This window comes from Salvelinus alpinus, chromosome 29, assembly GCF_045679555.1.
Source record: "Salvelinus alpinus chromosome 29, SLU_Salpinus.1, whole genome shotgun sequence".
NCBI lineage: Eukaryota > Metazoa > Chordata > Actinopteri > Salmoniformes > Salmonidae > Salvelinus > Salvelinus alpinus.
In genome coordinates, this window is record NC_092114.1 from 28987777 (window position 1) to 29007023 (window position 19247).

Consider the following 19247-nt stretch of genomic DNA (forward strand, 5'->3'; position numbering starts at 1 on the left):
CCCTTCCCTCCATCTCTCTGACATAACAGATACACGTCCAGAAGGAGAAGACATTTATGGTTGTTTTTTGTGTTCATTTTTGTAAATTTGAAAAGGAAGAACAGATTGTTTTTGTTGTCTGAGAGGGAGACAGACAGACAGACACTAGGGTGTTCTCTGACTCTTGCTAGGCAGCCAAGCAGTGAGTGGCCACAGAGGAGGAGTGTTCCTCAGGCTCTCTCCTTCCAGGTGTGGAGGTGGTTGGTTATTGACAGTCTAAAAACAAAAGACTGGGGAAAATAAAAAATGGAAGAGGACTGGAGAGTGTTTTTCTCCCCTCTATCTGATGACTATCTGTTATGTTCCTTCAGGGAGCTGAGACTGGGAGGGAGGATGGGGAGGAGGGAGGGGAGGCAGGGCTGGGGCAGTATATCGGAAGAGGATCAGGGTATGGTGGCTGTAGATAAGTGGGATCCATGAAGAGGTGGAGGGAGGGAGCAGCCATATCCCGACAGCTTTCTCTCGCTCTCGTTCTCTCTCTCTCTCTCTCTGTCTATCCTGCCCCTTTCTCTCTCACTCTCTCTCTCGTGCAACTGACAGGCAGTGTTACTCTAGCTATGAATAGAACCTAGTCCACAGACAGCACTGTGTGGCTCTCTTGTCTTGTATGGCCAGAGGTAAAACAAAACACCAGCCTCACTGGGCATTAGAGGATTAAATACGTGCCAAACAAACAAAAAATGTCTTTGGAAAGCAGTTTATGCTTTCTGTGGTATTGTTGCAAAAGGCAGAGACCACAGTGGATTTTCTTTCTTTGACAAACAGCTGAGGGAGCAGACGACGTCATAAACAAACTTCCACTGGCTCCTGAATCTTTTGGATAACAAGCAAGCAATAAATAACGTTAGATTTGTCTGATACTGCCAATACTTTGTGGAGCATATATTTAATTTAGTAAAATTATTATTTTGACAGATTGTCAGACAAAATACCAATAACTAATGATTTGCCTCAACAACTCAAAGTAGAGAAACATTGACATTTTCCCCAAGTGACCATGCTGTGACCTTGTGCCCTTGCATGGCTAGCTGATAAGCTTTCAAGGCTCATGAGACTGACCAGAGCTCGGGTCAATTATCTCTCATCAATTCACACAGATCATTCAATTAGCAGATAAATTACCACAAAATTATAGCTTAGTTAAGACTGACTGCAATGAAACACATTATGTATTCCACAGAGAACCAGAGGGCAGAAGAGGAAGAGGGTGTCCATCTGTGAAGAAGAGCGGTTTGAAGTGCAGGTATGTCACTGTACTACCTTGTTACTAAACATTCCTACATCTCCTAACCTCCCTGACACACTCACAACTAGTACATACACATCCCCTGTGTTACATACAGTACTACTCTATTCACCTGGATATTTATATATTCCTTAACACCTCTTCTACACCATTAACACACACACACAGCATTGTCTGCTCTAATCAGCCTGTGTGTTTCCATAGGAACCTGCTCTACGTGAACGGCGTCAGCGTCAGTCTGTAATGCAGAAGAAGACCCCTAAAGCCGACGACACCAGGACTGACTGTACCTCCTGCAAAGGACCCGGGGACAACGAGAACCTCGTCAGGTGGGTCACAGTGTGTGTGAAGGGAGGGGAGGGGAAGTGTGTGGAGATTAGGAGAGAAGGCGGAAGGAGGTCTGTGTGCATGCGTGTGTGTGTGTGTGAACACCCATGCTTGTGTGTGTATTCGCACCTGTGTGTGTGTGTGTGTGTGAGGAGCTGTATCCTCCTGAAGATTAAAGTTCAGTCTTCATTAGGCCTTGGCTGCCTTGCGTAGGCTGAGCGAGGGGGGGCTGGTGAGCGGGGCTGAGGCCAGCAGCTCTATAGAACACCTCTTTTGAACTGCCAACTGCATTTACACACATCATCAAGATGTAATGAACAGCCTGATCTTCCCTTGTCTCCCATCAGAGGTTCAGCTGTCTCACGCTGCTTAAACAGGGCCGGAACTTTACTACATCCCTCAGTAGTGTGTGAATTAAAACAGTCCGCATTAACACACTGTAGACTGACTGATTTATCAGAGTATTTATTTATGAGTGTATAGACCACTGTAGTTGCCTTCCATATGACCTACAAACTGTGACTGTCATTAGCTAAGTTTGCAACAGATTTTCATGCAAATATTCTAAATTGTGCATTTTCCCACCAGAGATGTTTCCATCAGACTGTTTGTGGATAAAAGGCTGTGCGTGATGATGTAGTGCACATAAAAATAGCTTTTACCGTTAAATTCCCATGTAGCAAATGAAAAATGCAAGTTAAATGGGTTTCCATTGCATTTACTGATGGTTTTGCAAGAAAAACTGTTGCATTATATAACAAATGTGCCCACTCTGGTCTTGTCACATGTGCTCTAGCCAACAGCTCACAGATACAGTGCGGGTAGGCTACCTACATGAGATTATTATGGATAAGAGCGATATTATTTGTATTTGTCAAACGGCAGCCAAGCATCCATCATGTCACCAGAATAAGACCCTCAGTATTTATTGGAAAGGAGCATGAAGTTCATAACTTATTTCATCTGTAGCCTAATAACCTGCATGCTTTCCGAGTCGTAGTGGGAGGACCACACAACATATCATCGCGTGACTCCAAGTTTACTTATTATATCAATATTTGCACATCAAGGCGTTCCCGCCGCCCTTTCTCGCATAATACATTTTGACACAATAAGATTCCACCATGTCGAAGAAACAAATCTAAACGTCTGTCTCCATTTCTAAAGTTGTACCAGGATTTAATGTTTCCATCAGCCCGGTCTTTTTTCATGCGTCAGGTAGTTCATCCGCATGATATGGTTGGATGGAAACGTGGTCATAGGCTAATTGTAACTGAAAGCGTATGATACATTCACTTTATTACTCCATAGGGTTCTTTCTGTGAGCTGTATTAGTTATCAGTGTTTGTAAGGTTAAGCTAATAATGTGTGGTTCTGTCAGTGTTTTATAGGTTAAGGAGGTCGGGGGCTGTGAGGTGTGCTGCCTGCCCTGACTCTTTCTATCTTTGCATTGCACAGGTTGTGAGAGCCGGGGCAGACACCTCTCCTCACCTCCCCACACCTAGACACTGCTGGACAGATGAGAGAGAGAAGCAGACCTTTGGCTTAGAGACAGAGAGGGACTTAATTACGTGGAAGAATGACGGCGGCGGGTGTGGGATCAGATGGCCATCTTTGACGTTCACAACCATGGTCTTCTTCATGACCCAAATTGGACCACCTACTGGCCGTCCAATTAAAATTGAGGGAGAGAGGCAGAAATTGAAATTAACTTTGAGGAATTCTAAAATACTTGAGCAAATAAAATGTTGGGAGGTTCAGTATTACTGAACTGGTCATTCTTGTAAGAAAGGACATGTTGGTATTACTGGACAGGCCCTTTGTGATCGTCATTGTCAACTCTAAGGGCCCTTCTATGGCCTAACTGGACTAAGGAGTGATTCCCCCCTCTCTCTCTCTCGCTCTCTCATCCATTCTATGATGGCACTTCACTCGTTTGACCTTCCTGAGCATCTTATCACCACAACCAATCAGTTGTATTGACTCCAGTCATTTGTGGTCCAATCACATGGTGTTTTCCTCAGTAAAGGCCTTTAATTGGAGATGCACTTGAACTTAGGCTTTCATAATCTTCTTCTAGTGTTGTCGTCGGGTAGAACTTTCTAGAGTAGAGGACTAGTAGACCTTGAAAAAGTAGTGGTTTTTAGTAGAATGATTGCCCTTTCTGGCTTTTGAGAAGTAAGTGGCCGCTTAGGCCCAACAGCAGCCTAAGGTTTAACATAAAAATTCTAGCAACATTTGTATGAATGGTTATTGTAACTTCTAATGTCAGTGTGTGAGTGTACAGTAGATGTCTAGGCATCTTAGTCTCCCTTCCTTCCTCTCATTAGTATTTTAAAGTGACAGTTTAACTGACACTTCTTTAAAAGCAGCCCAGCTCTGTGTATGTGTGTGCGCATCTCCCCAGTGCCCCATAGTGAGTGCTGACAACTGAGTAGCTGCCATGTGGTCCGTCTGTCTGTCAGGGTCCTTGACAGAAGTGTCACAGTTTGCCCTCACATGTCACTCCTCCGCTCACCCCCATCCCAGGACCCTCTATGTCACCCCTTTTCTCTTCCCCTCATCTGTCTGGGGACCCTATATGCATGCCACTGGGAGCTGCCAAACCTCACAATGCTTAGGTCCACTGGAAAATCTGCTGAGCAAATACATTTGATGGTTTTCCTATGGAGATTAGAGATCCCTGTACAGGATGACCTGGTGACTCCCCACGTCATGTCACTCCAATGAGCCCTCCTCATCTTCGTTCTCCCTCTTCCTCCTCATCCTCTTCTGCCTCCTCCTCCACAACAAATTTAGAAGACTGTCCATGAGATCCAGCTAACCCTTCTCAAGCTAACCCTTCTCAAGCTAACCTTACTACAGCTAACCAGCTAACCTTACTCAAGCTAACCCTACTCCAGCTAACCTTACTACAGCTAACCAGCTAACCTTACCACAGCTAACCAGCAAAACTTACTACATCTAACCCTACTCCAGCTAACCCTACTCCAGCTAAACAGCTAACCCTACTCCAGCTAACCCTACTCCAGCTAACCCTACTCCAGCTAACCCTGCTACAGCTAACCCTACTCCAGCTAACCCTACTCCAGCTAACCCTACTCCAGCTAACCCTACTCCAGCTAACCCTGCTACAGCTAACCCTACTCCAGCTAACCCTGCTACAGCTAACCAGCTAACCCTACTACAGCTAACCATGCTACAGCTAGCCCACTACAGCTAACCAGCTAACCCTACTACAGCTAACCCACTACAGCTAGCCAGTTAACCCTACTACAGCTAAACATACAACAGCTAATCAGCTAACCCTACTACCACTAACCCTACTCCAGCTAGTACTACTACAGCTAACCCTACTCCAACTAATAAGCTAGCCAGTTAACCCTACTACAGCTAACCCTACTCCAACTAATCAGCTAGCCAGTTAACCCTACTACAGCTAACCCTACTCCAACTAATCAGCTAGCCAGTTAATAACCCTACTACAGCTAACCCTACTCCAGCTAACCAGTTAACCCTACTACAGCTAACCCTACTCCATTTAACCAGTTAACCCTACTACAGCTAACCCTACTAATCAGCTAACCCTACTACAGCTAACCCTACTCCAGCTAACCAGTCAACCCTACTATAGCTAACCCTACTAATCAGCTAACCCTACTACAGCTAACCAGTTAACCCTACTACAGCTAACCCTACTGCAGCTAATCAGCTAACCCTACTACAGCTAAACTTACTACAGCTAACCAGCTAACCCTACTACAGCTAACCCTATTACTAATCCTTCTCCAGCCCTACCATGCATGGCTCTGTATCTAACCGTTAGGCCTAGGGCTAGGCTATGGCCAACTCTGTATCTAAGCCATTAGGGCTATAGTAGCCTACAGTAAATGTACTTTTAACCTGAGAATATGTCATGTGTTCCAACAGTTTAGAATGTGTGAACAAACACCTTTTTAGCTGTGTTGTGTGATCGGTGTGTACAGTATTTATTGACAAGGCCAAGCTTTTTTGTGTATTTTATTTGTGCCTTCACACTTGATTTTATATCATAATATGCCTTTTGTTATTACTGTGTTATGAAGAAAATGAGTTAAGCTCACTATTGAGTAGGAACCTTAAGGACTCCTTGCTAAACATATTCATTGTTAATATATTTGTTTACACACATGCCTATATGTGATTAGTATTAGTTTACATACATTTCTATATGTGATTATTTATAATATGTTGTGGTATTACCACATTGGGTAAAAGTAACTGTGATATATAGAGAATATTGCTACTCTCATATGTGTGTATGTGAAGTATCCTGGCCTCCCGGCCCCTATAGCTCTCAGCATTAAAGCTTGAATAAACTCTTGACTTTTTCACCTTATCACCATAGTGATAAATGAGAGTTACACAGCTAATTACACTGAACCAAAATATTAACGCAATATGTAAAGTAATTGGTCCCATGTTTCCATGCGCACAAAAAGGTTATTTCTCTCCGATTGTTTTGTTTACATCCCTGTTAGTGAGCATTTCTCCTTTGCCAAGATAATCCATCCACCTGACAGCTGTGGTATGTCAAGAAACTGATTAAACAGCATGATCATTACACAGGTGCAGCTTATGCTGAGGACAATAAAAGGCCACTCTAAAATGTGCAGTTTGTCACACAACAGAATGCCACAGATGTCTCAAGTTTTGAGGGAGTTTGCAATTGGCATGCTGACTGCAGGAATGTCCACCAGAGCAGTTGCCAGAGAGCTGAATGTTAATTTCTCTACCAAAAGCTGCCTCCAAGGTCATTTTAGAGAATTTGACAGAACGTCCAACCAGTCTCACAACCGGAGACCACGTGTAACCACGCCAGCCCAGGACCTCCTCTTCCGGCTTCTTCACCTATGGGATTGTCTGAGAACAGCCACCCGGACAGCTGATGAAACTGTGGGTTTGCACAACCAAATAATTTCTGCACAAACTGTCAGAAACCACCTCAAGGAAGCTCATCTGAGTGCTCGTTGTCCTCACCAGGATCTTGACCTGACTGCAGTTAGGCATCGTAACCAAGTTCAATGGGCAAATGCTCACCTTTGATGGCCACTGGCACGCTGGAGAAGTGTGATCTTCACGGATGAATCCCGGTTTCAACTGTACCGGGCAGATGGCAGACAACGTGTGTATGGCATTGTGTGGGCGAGCGGTTTGCTGATATTAACATTGTGAATAAGGGTGTCCCATGGTGGTAGTGAGGTTATGATATGGGCAGGCATAAGCTACAGACAACGAACACAATTGCATTTTATCGATGGCAATTTGAATGCACAGAAATACCGTGATGAGATCCTGAGGCCCATTGTCGTGCCATTTATCCATCGCCATCACCTCATGTTTCAGCATGATTATTCACAGCCCCATGTCGCAAGGATCTGTACACAATTCATGGAAGCTGAAAATGTCCCAGTTGGCCTGCATACCCACCAGACCCGGTAACCCATTGAGCATATTCGGGATGCTCTAGATCAGTGGTTCCCAAACTTTTTATAGTTCCGTGCCCCTTCAAACAATCAACCTCCAGCTGCGTACCCCCTCTATCACCAGTGTCAGCGCACTCTCAAATGTTGTTTTTTGCCATCATTGTAAGCCTGCCACACACACACTATACGATACATTTGTTAAACATAAGAATGAGTGTGAGTTTGTCACAACCCGCTTCGTGGGAAGTGACAAAGAGCTCTTATAGGACCAGGGCACAAATAATAATAATCCATAATTTTGCTCTTTATTTAACCATCTTAAATATAAAACCGTATTTGTTCATCGAAAAATATGAATAACTCACCACAGGTTAATGAGAAGGGTGTGCTTCAAAGGAAGCACATAACTCTGCAATGTTGGGTTGTATTGGAGAGAGTCTCACATAGGTATGTGGTGGCCTAGAAGGCCAACATCCCAGGGTCGCCTCTTCACTGTTGACGTTGAGACTGGTGTTTTGCGGGTACTATTTAATGAGGCTGCCAGTTGAGGACTTGTGAGGCGTCTGTTTCTCAAACTAGACACTCTAATGTACTTGTCCTCTTGCTCAGCTGAGCACTGGGGGCTCCCACTCCTCTTTCTATTCTGGTTAGTGCCAGTTTGTGAAGGGAGTTGCACCACGTTGTACGAGATCTTCAGTTTCTTGGCAATTTCTCGCATGGAATAGCCTTCATTTCTCAGAACAAGAATAGATATTCCATAAAAAAATCTGTCGTTTCCAGCTACAATAGTCATTTACAACATTAACAATGTCTGAAATACACTGTATTTCTGATCAATTTGCTGTTATTTTAATGGACAAAAAAGTGATTTTCTTTCAAAACAAGGACACTTCTAAGTGACCCCAAACTTTTGAACAGTAGTGTGTGTGTATATATATATATAATATTTTTTTTTTAATGTGAATCACATTTTTATTTTGAGTACCCCCGATGGCATTGCGCTTGGGAGTACCTGCTCTAGATCGATGTGTACGACAGCATGTTGCAGTTTCCGCCAATATCCAGCGTCTTCACACAGCCATTGAAGAGGAGTGGGACAACGTTCCACAGGCCACAATCAACAACCTGATCAACTCTATGTGAAGGAGATGTGTCGCGCTGCATGACGCAAATGGTGGTCACACCAGATACTGACTGGTTTCCTGATCCACGCCCCCTTTTTTTAAGGTATCTGTGATCAACATGCCCAGTCATGTGAAATCCATAGATCAGGGCCTAATGAATTTATTTCAATTGACTGATTTCCTTATATGAACTCTAACTCAGTAAAATCTTTGAAATTGTTGCGTTTATATTTTTGTTCAGTGTAATTGTTGTAAAGGTGTGTCGACGGTGGACAGCGTTCCGTTTGTGCGTCTAACGCCCTCTGTCATCTCTGATTTATTTTCGGGGGAAGTGCCTCCTCGTCTGCCACCGGCAGCTGACCCTTAACAGGCCAGTAGAGCTGATGAGGAGGAGTGGTCTGCCTCTCTTTCTTTCTCTCCCTCTCTTTCTCTCTCTTTGTCACAAAGTTGATCTGTTTATTTCAGCTAAACCTGGATTCTGTGGTCTCTCCTGCTGCTGCACCGATTCACCCCTCTCTCTTTCTCCCTCTCACACAGTGCCAGATACCGATAGAGAGGGAAAGAGCGAGAGAGAGGCAGACATAGAATAGAGAGGCTTTTGTCGACAATCTGGTTAACAGCATAACAAAAGCCTCCAATGTGTCTGGCACCAGATGGATAGGCAGCAACAACAAAAAATACAGACAGAGACACTCTCCATGTTGGGCCCAGACCTGGATTCAAACACTATTTGAAATTATTTGAAATTGTTTAGCTGGGCTTGATTAAGATTGCCTGGCTTAATGGACCAATAGAATGGACCATCTTGCAGTCTAGGGGGTTTAGAGCAAACGCTGAAAGTATTTGAAAGATTTCAAATGGATGTTGAATCCAGGACTGGAAGAGAAGAACTGCGTGTTGGGCCCAGTAGAAAGGCAGACAGACAGGCAGCAGTGTCACGTTGAGGTTGAGACTCATAGAGATGGAATCAGCACAGCGTAGAGAACTGTAACTGCCCCAATCCCTCATTCTCCCTGCTTTCCTCTCTCAGCCCCTCTTAGCCCAGGGTCCACAGAGACACGGGGAGCAGGTCTAGGCGTAGGGAAGCTACAGCTGTGTTCTGACCATGGGGATGAGTAAGTCTGAGACAAGGACTGGGTGAGGGAGGGAGGGAGGGAGAGAGGGGAAGGATGGAGAGAAAGAAGGAGGGAGTTTCTGGAAGAGCAGTAACCTTTGGGATGATGAGTGCGTTTCCCATTACCGTCCTGACACAGGATCCGCCGAGATGATTTAATGGCGGCATTTTGTTTTTGCTGACTTCATTCCTTTTTTTCCTCTCCTCCACCATTAAAAGAGAAGAGAAAAGGCATACCAGGCTAGGGCTGGGCTGCTGTGTGGGTAGAGTAGCCAAGCAGCTCAAGTCTATTATTCCCCAGCCAGCTTCTTCCTTCCCCTCTCTTATCCCACGGATTCCACCGTCGCAGTGTGTGTGTCCGCTCACTTCCTGGTTGCACCTCCTTTCTCCTCTTATCCTTCTCTCCTTTTTTTATTCCCTTTTTCCTCCCCTCCTATGTCTCAGTGACTACACACTAGGATGAATCACCCAACCCCCAGAGGTGCCTTATATCCTAATAGTGTGGGGTTTGCCCCAGCGCGCAGACAGATGTACACTGTTAAGGAGTGTGTGTGTGTGCGCCTGTGTGTCAGACTGTGTCTTCCCTTCCTGTAACAGAACATAAGGCCAGGGGGTGACAGCACAGAGAGGCCCCCAGTGAGCAGGCTCAGGCACTAGTTAGGTCAGTCAGAGGCTAGAGGGGTGAGGCTCTACCTGCAAAGCATAGACCACAGAACTGCTGGTGCTACTGCTCCAATCCACACACGCACATAAACTCTGAGCTCGGCCCACTGAGGCCCCCTGCTGGTGGACTAGGGGAATAGCAGCCTCATGGCCACCTAGGTGAATTATCAGTCCCTGGCAGGTCCAGACCTGGGTTCAAATCTATTTGAAGTCTTCCATTTTCTTTCAGCATTTGCTGTAGTCTGCCTCGAGTGCCAGTTGGGCAGGGTTTGCACTTTTTGACTGTTGTATTGGTTCCATTGCTCTAGGCAAGGTATTTGAACCCAGGTGAAGGCAGCTTGTGGCTACCCCACTATAGTATCCTGTCTCCGTGTAGTGAGTGAGTTGTCCTAACGAGCTTGTAAATTCCTTGTAATGGTGTCTCTGTCTCACCACATTCATTACCTCCTCCTGACCACCTTGTAAAACAATGTCTCTTTAATAATGTCTCAGCACCGTCCCACCGCCCCGACACTAAATCAAAAAGTGAGAGGCTATAGGAGAAGACCGATAATCCACTCCCTCCGTTTCTATGAAGATAATTCACAGAACTACTTTGTCACGGGGTGGGACGTGGGAGTCGATGGCTGAGCGCTTTGTGGCGCATTGATCTCCCGTCACGTGAACACCCTCCAGGTAATTGCACTGCCCTAGTGTGATAAATTCTTCCCCGTTGTTTCAAACACTCTGGGGGCTTCGGCGCCGCTCCTCCTGCTCTGGCTCGTGAAGAAGAGAGAGTTGGGAGGCCTGGGATGAAGAAAATAAGCCTGGACTGTTCCATACATGGACTACACTTTCTCTTTGCATGTGGTGCAACAAAGACGTAAATAAGTCACGTATCAAAGTATCACTGGGCCGGATTCGATGTGTTGTCATCAGGGGGTTGTTTTCTGTTCAACATTCTTTTAACCAAGGGAAGACTTTGAATGTTTTTGACAACAGTGATGGTTTTGATGATAAAGGTGTTGATGATGATAACAATGTTGAAGTTGTTGGTGATGAGGACCTTGATGATGATGCTCTTCGTCCTGGAGTGTGATATTCAAGGCCAACCGACGCCACGTTGTTTTCCATTTAGTTAATCCACAAAGAGTCTAATCAAAATACTGCATGCAGATTAATCCCCAAACAGCTAAACAACATTTAATTACCACTAACAAACATTTAGCAAATTAATATTTTCTTGACTTGACTCATTAAAGTGTTTTCCCCATTTATCTGATTTAGACTACACTGCTTGTTATGTTTCACTTTGGTTGTCCAGCAGCTGTGCCATAACCACTAATATGACTCTCCCCAGAGTAGAACCCCTGCATGTATACTGAACAAAAATATAAACACAACATGTAAAGTGTTGGTCCCATGTTTCAAGAGCTGAAATCAAAGATCCCAACGTCATTTTAGAGAATTTGGCAGTGCGTCCAACCGGCCTCACAACCGCAAATCACATATAACCACACCAGCCCAGGACCTCCACATCTGGCTTCGTCACCTGTGGGATTGTCTGAGACCCGGACAGCTGAAACTGAGGAGTATTTCTTGTCTGTAATAAAGTATTTTTGTGGGGAAAAACTAATTCTGATTGGCTGGGCCTGGCTCACAAGTGGGTGGGCCTATGCCCTACTAGGCCCACCCATGGCTGCGGCCCTGCCCATTCATGTGAAATCCATAGATTAGGGCCTAATTTATTTGAATTTACATATTTCCTTATATAAACTGTAACTCAGTAAAATCATTGAAATTGTTGCATGTTGCGTTCGTTTTTTTACTGTTAGGGCTTAAAGTGCATCAGAGTACTACTTTTTCTAAAATAATCTTATGATCATGTACCTGTGTGTACATTTACCTATACTGCAGATAAAGTACTTATATTTTGTATCCCAGCTGCAACCTAGTTGTCTAACCCAATGGTCTTATCTCAGTTGAGTTAAGGTTTGCAGATGCTTTAAGCAGTAGTACTTGCCTACAGTTAAACGTCTGTAATTGCTCTGATTCCTTTAATATCCAATTGTAACTCATGGCTTAGGTACCCCGCGAATCAATTGGATCTGACTTCCTCCCAACGTCTCTATGGTAAAAAAATAACTGAAATTATTCATTTAAATGTACTTTGAACGAGGATACACCTTCAAGATAGCCTTCTGACTTAAACACATCCTTTCAACTTTAAACCCTGTGAATCCCTTTTCTTTGTGTCATATCCGTATAATCTCGCTAAAATGCCCTTTGATTTCATTTGGTCGTGTCTGTGTGTGAGGCATCGGCCGTGATCGCCTGTGAGTGAGGAGGAGCAAGTCTAGGAGGACCCCTGTAGGGGCCACACGCTCCAGAGCACACCCTTTGAAGAAGGGAAATGTGATGTGAAGTTGAGAGACCTGTGATGAGAGCTGATCAAACCAAGGCTAATCCACCTGCTTGTCATCCCACTGATAGAGAAGGGGAGGGAGGGGGAGAGGGAGATACAGGGGAGGATGTGGCACAGAGGAGGGCCCCTAAGAACTCCTGTCAGAGATTAAACAGCAGATGAAAGTGGATACGAGTCGCCCGCCGAGAGCAACATGTGTAGCAGACAAAACCAATCAATCGCCCACCTCACACCCAATAAGATTACATCAATCAATAACTGCTCTTATGAGTGATTGGATTCTGTCTCCTTCCAGAGGAGAGGGAGGAGGGGAGACGAGCGAGCGGCTCAATTTTCCCAATGATTAAAGCGGAGACAAATTGGTTTGATAACATCAAGGACCTTGCTATGGCTGAGTCTATAAGGGCAGTGTTCAGAGCAGATAGAGGTTGACCGACCACGTACAACGGACACAGTCAGTGAAGAGAAGGGTGGGATGGTGGGGAAACTGCATCACTTAGCTCTCAGACCAACTAGCCAATGACTGGCCTGCAGCACGAAACATTTATATGCGCTCATTGAGGAAGAAGAGGAAAACAAGTGGTAGCATATACAATGAAAAAGTAGTGGGCCTAAAACTGATCCTTGGGGGACACCATAGATAACTGTTATCATACCTATTGTAATTGCTGAGATATAACGTATGAATTGTGAAAAGAACACAGAATTGTTGTATGTTGTAAAATGTAAAAAAAAGAATAGTACTCCTAGATATAAATGCATTTAATAAAAGATCCTGACTCAAATTGATGCAGAACAACAGAAAGGAAAGGTTACTTCCTCTTGAACTTATTGCAAAACGCAGGTCTCGTCATTTAGAATTCCTATTAACTAATAATCATCTCCTCACCAGCCAGCAGCCAGCCAGTCTGCATCAATGAGCAGTGTTTTAATTCAAAGATGCTCACCGAGATACACAACAAACAGTACAATAGGTTCATTAAGGTAAAGTAATTAAAAGAAGTAAACGGGGCAAAGTGTCGTGCACACACACTCACACACTCGCCTAATAAAACAAAAGAAGCCTCCTGTGAGTTGGGAAGTGTTGTGTGTGTGTCTCCTCTCTCTTGGCCCTGTACAGATGGAGATTCATGATCAATCAATTGGTGGTTGTGTGCAACAATCGGAGGATAGCTCATTAGCGCCACAGACACACTTGTGGTCATTTGTCTTCTATTCACTGAGGAGGCCAGAGGGTGCTTTAAATTCCCCTTGTTTCCTTGAGGCCGATATGCCTGCTCAGCCCATCCAGTGTGACTGTGCGTGCGTGTGTGGACCACCTACCTCTGCAGGTTCCCTGCTGATGTGCACCAGCTGTTCGGCTCTGCTACAACTTAGTAAGATGCCAATTATCTACCAATGAAACTGTTACTCTGGTTTTAGTCAATTTAACAGGTTTAGGGCTGACAGAATAAACTTGGTCCTGGACTAAAAACATGCATTAAGGCCCTGAAACCAGCTATTGATGTGCAAATAGAGGACGTGTCATCCACACCCCATTCTCAACCCTAAAATGTACCCTACTGCATATTCCCTAAACACTATCACCAGTCACACACTCTCGGGATTTATGCATATGATGTTAATGTACTTAATTCCAGACTCTAAACTCAATTATTTACGCTTCATTAGTTAAAGAAGATGATGAACTGAACAGACTTTAACACCCATTAGCTATTCCACCAACGACTCATGGTATGGTGGAGAAACGTTTATCGTTGTATAGGTTTAATAGGATGTGAACAAAGCAGTGGTTACTGGTTTCCTCTGGTGTTTTCTCTTTTAACTGCAGATCATGTAAGAGAGGCTGTTCTGAGCTGACAGTCTGCCGCTGACGGCAACTCGTTGCTACATTGCCCTGTCACAGTGAATATATGGAGGAGATAGGGACAGAGGAGAGAGGAGAGAATTGACGTATACAGACACAACTAGTATGTAAAATATGTGGCTGCCGTGGAATGAATTGGGAATCATATTGATATATGGACGTGGATGTTTACTGCTTAATACCTCGGGGTTATGGAAGATAGATTACCTATTTTACATGATGTGAACGCCGTAGTAGCAAAACTACGTCCTCTGGCTACGTTTTCCGGGAAGCTGTGTTTGAGTTGGAGGTTTTATTTTATCTTCCATTCCTAATGTATTTTTTGTTTACTGTCTGTTTCAGTGAAGGTACAGGGAATTTAGATGCCTTACCTTTTCGTTTTCTACCTTCATGATATGGCTGCTAATGGCTGCTACACTCGTGTCTTATTACTTGTACTACTGACTTCCTACACAAGGCAGTTGGTAGACTTTTTATTTAGCAATACTTGCTTTTGCACACTACAGCATGCAGTCTTTCAACAGACTTTGCTTCTTTGCGTTATTAGCAGTAGCTTTTTGGTCTAACTGTGTACATATGTACATCCTATATTCATATTCAGATATTCTAATCAACATGGGCAGGTTGCCTTCTCAATTTGCTTCTGGCCCGACTACTGTACAGCAATTTGTAGGAGCGTTGATTGATCACCCATAGATTTCACAATAAACCCCTGCTCAGAATATTGACAGGGAGGTGTAACAGAGATTCAGCTGGGGGGGGCTTAGTTTAGAACGATCCACTGTGGTGGTTGATCCTGTGGGAATGGAAATAGTCTTGTCTGTTTGAAACAGCTAGTCTACTGTATGTGGAGAACTGCTCTAGAAACACAGTGGCTCTGCTGTGGCGAGATGTGTTCTTCTTACAACAGTCACCTACAGTCCTGTGTGACAAGGTCAAGGGGCGATGTCCATATGATGGGGATGCTTCCTCATTAGTGTGTGTTGTAGACTAAGGCCTTTATTTATAATTGGTTGTTTTATTAGAGTAGGGGTTCCTGGTAGTTGTTGCTGTGAAAAGGGATCCTCTGACAGGAGGTGCTGGATTCAACCCTCCGCAAGGTCACCTGTCGTCATCACAACTTCACTGGGACTTAAATACCAGTCTGGTTATGTTTTTCTCTCTGGTTCTATATGTTGTTGTGTTACAGTCTCTCTATCCGAGACTTAAAATACAATCATGTCTATTGGATTTTCACGTAGCCTAAATCATGCATAGATGTCCATGAGACATTTACACAGAAATTCATCCTATGTGGTTCTCCTTCCCCAAGTCCCTCTCCCTCCCTTCTCTCCCCCTCTCCTCCTCCTCCTCCCGTTATAGACACGGGGCGAGAGAACAGATTTACCTCCCTGGGCTGCAATCTGGTTGATCAGATTTCCATAGAAAAATCTCAATCCCCCACATTGATTAGGACATAATTAGTTAATCATGAACTAGTAGGAGAAAAGGGAGAGAGGGAGTAAGAGAAGGGGGAGGGGGGAGTTGGACAGAAGGGCATTCAGGCTCAACCAATGGAATCTCATGAATGCTAAATGTTTCGTTTTGGTAGTCTCATTTCCAACACAGAAAGACTCCTTCAGGTACACACACATGTACAGTGTACACACACACACACACCTACTTTACAATCTTTACTGTATTTATTATATTCAGAATATTGATATGATGACTGATCAATTTCTTCCCTCTAGTACTGTGAGAAATGGGCTACTGACCAAAACAATTATCTAAAAACCATATTAGTTTTTTACTGCCTGTATTGTAAGATTGTAAAACCCTGTTGTCTAACCCAAGGACACCATGGTAGTAACATTTAAGGGTGGTTAACAGGCTTGTGTAATGACACAGCTATCTGGCTAGCCAAGCTGTGTAAGGTTAAGGGAAGGAGTAGTAACAGTGGGTTTTTGATTTCATTAGCATCTGCTCCCTGACAACTACCTGCCCTGTCATTATCTGTCAGTCTTAGTGTGTTTAGTTTATTAGGATCCCCATCAGCTACCGCACATGCAGCAGCTACTCTGCAGTAGCTAGGTCCACGTAAAACGTACAAATACAGTTATAGACAAGAACAACATAAGATATTACATTTTAAAAATGTAATAAGATATATATATAGGAAAGACACCAAGAGACAACAAAAATGCTATTTAAACACTATTCATATATAGATATTAATATTCTTAAATACTGTACAGTTAAAGTAGATATTTAGAGAGAGCAGAGGCGCTGTGATACAAGATGTTTTATCTGTTTTTTAAAGCTACATTTGTTTTTTGCCTGAGTATCCTCTGGTGGCTGAGCATTCCATGATGACAGGGCTCTCTGAGCGACGCATTAAATGTGTTTTTGGTTTGGGTACCGTGAAGAAACCCATAGTGGTGTGTCTCCTGGGGTATGGATGTCTGTTTGAAGTGTATGCTAATAGATTATACAAGTGGTTAGGCATTTTAAATACACACATGTTTCTTAAGTAGTCCATTTCTCCTCAACCCTCAACCATGAAGGGCTATCATGCATGTTGTGGATGTTAGTTCTGTATGTGCAGTTAAGGCCAAGGGGGCTGCTCTGTATTGAGCCAGCTGCAGATTTACTAGGTCTTTCTTTGCTGCACCTGACTATATTACCGGACAGTAATCAAGATGGAACAAGACCAGAGCCTGAACAACTAGTACAGTTGATTTGTGTCAAATTCACACAAACAAATGTTTTAATAAAAGATATACCTCTCGGGGCCTCCAGAGTGGTGCAGTGGTCTACGGCACTGCATCGCAGTGCTTGAGGCATCACTACAGACCCGGGTTCGATCCCAGGCTGTGTCACAACCGACTGTGACAGGGAGTCCAATAGGGCGGCGCACAATTGGCCCAGCGTTGTCCAGGTTAGGGGAGGGTTTGGCCGGGGGGGGGCTTTACTTGGCTCGTCTCGCTCTAGTGACTCCTTGTGGCGGGCCGGGCGCCTGCAGGCTGACTCTGGTTGTCAGTTGAACGGTGTTTCCCCCGACACATTGGTGCGGCTGGCTTCCGGGTTAAGCGGGCGGGTGTTCAGAAGCGCCGTTTGGCTGGTCATGTTTCGGAGGACGCATGACTCAATCTTTGCCTCTCCCGTTGGGGAGTTGTAGCGATGAGACAAGATCGCAATTGGATATCACGAAATTGGGGAGGAAAAGAGGGTAACAAAAATCGAACAACAATAACTTTGTCAATATGACTTAACCATGATAACTGACCATCCAGTGTTTCTCCTAGGAGTTCAGCTTCTTCAACTTGTTCAATGGATACACCCTTCATGCACAACTCCAGTTGAGGTTTAAGAGAACTAAATACAATTATTTTGGTTTTTGATGTGTTTAAGACCAGTTTACTGTTAATTACCCATTCTGACAGTAACTCTTGCTAAGAGTCTCATTGAGCTCACTGGCTGTAGGTGCTGATGTATAGAGCAGTGGTTCTCCAACTTTTTTGGTTACTCTACCACCAACTGAATTTTATCCCTGAACTACCCCCTCGTGTACGTTTTACAGTCTTCTCAAGTACCCTCTGTGGATAGGCCAAGTACCTCCAGGGGTCATGGTACCCCTAGTTGGGAACCACTGGGGTAGAGTGTGCAATCATCAGCGTACATAGTCATTTTAGCTTCTTGTAAGACAAGAGTAACGGCCCAAGGCAACTGTCCCAAGGGATCTTGCACTGTACATATCTGATGTTAGAGAAGGTTCCATTGATGAATACTCTTGAGTTATATTGGAACTCTGTGCGTGCGTGTTTGTGCGTGCCTGCGTGGGTGTTCCACTGTATGTAACACCTGCCCCACCTCTCCTCTCTCCTGTAGGTGTGATGAGTGTTGTCTGTGCTACCACTTTGGCTGTCTGGACCCTCCCCTGAAGAAGTCTCCCAAGCAGACAGGATACGGCTGGATCTGCCAGGAGTGTGACACTTCCTCCTCCAAGGTGTGTGTGTGCGTGCGTGCGTGCGTGCGTGCGTGCGTGCGTGGTTGGCATGCATAGGCACACTGGGTGGTGGTGATGATGTCTTCTTTTGGCATCACATTATTGAAGCAGCAGTTAAACAGCTGAATATTAACCTACAAGAAATCTTACTAGGAAATATATAGTTATATGGGTATTAACTTTTACTTGGTACTCATCCCGGATCCCGGGAGCACCCTCATCAGTAAAAAAGCTGACTAGCATAGCCTAGCATAGCGCCACAAGTAAATACTAGCATCTAAATATCATGAAATCACAAGTCCAAGACACCAGATGAAAGATACACATCTTGTGAATCCAGCCATCATTTCTGATATTTAAAATGTTTTACAGGGAAGATGTATTTCTATTAGCTAACCACGATAGCAAAAGACCCAACTTTTTTTTCTCCACCATTTTTTTACTGCATAGGTAGCTATCACAAATTCGACCAAATAAAGATATAAATAGTCACTAACCAAGAAACAACTTCATCAGATGACAGTCTGATAACATATTTATTGTATAGCATATGTTTTGTTTGAAAAATGTGCATATTTCAGGTATAAATCATAGTTTTACATTGCAGCCACCATCACAAAATCTCACCAAAGCAGCTAGAATAACTACAGAGACCAACGTGAATTATCTAAATACTCATCATAAAACATTTATGAAAAATACACAGCGTACAGCAAATGAAAGACAAACATCTTGTGAATCCAGCCAATATTTCAGATTTTTTAAGTGTTTTACAGCGAAAACACAATATAGCATTATATTAGCTTACTACAATAGCCAACCACACAGCAGCATTGATTCATGCACGTTAGCGATAGCGAATAAACCAGCAAAAGATATTAAATTTTTCACTAACCTTCTCAAAACTTCATCAGATGACAGTCCTATAACATCATATTACACAATACATATATGGTTTGTTCGAAAATGTGCATATTTAGCGGCACAAATCGTGGTTATACAATGAGAAT

The 19247-nt window shown here is 43.9% G+C and overlaps 1 protein-coding gene across 4 annotated transcripts in view; it reads left to right on the forward strand.

Moving 5' to 3' along the window:
• Window positions 1-19247, forward strand: part of LOC139558453 (PHD finger protein 14-like) — a 146207-nt gene that overhangs the window by 60700 nt on the left and 66260 nt on the right. For 3 of the 4 annotated variants that reach the window (XM_071373590.1, XM_071373588.1, XM_071373589.1), the window contains exons 17-19: window positions 1220-1282; window positions 1490-1614; window positions 18120-18237. In XM_071373590.1, coding sequence (XP_071229691.1) covers window positions 1220-1282; window positions 1490-1614; window positions 18120-18237 — 306 coding nt within the window. Of the gene's footprint in view, window positions 1-1219; window positions 1283-1489; window positions 1615-3070; window positions 5991-18119; window positions 18238-19247 lie in introns of those variants that run through there. The other variant, XM_071373591.1, reaches the window with a different exon arrangement.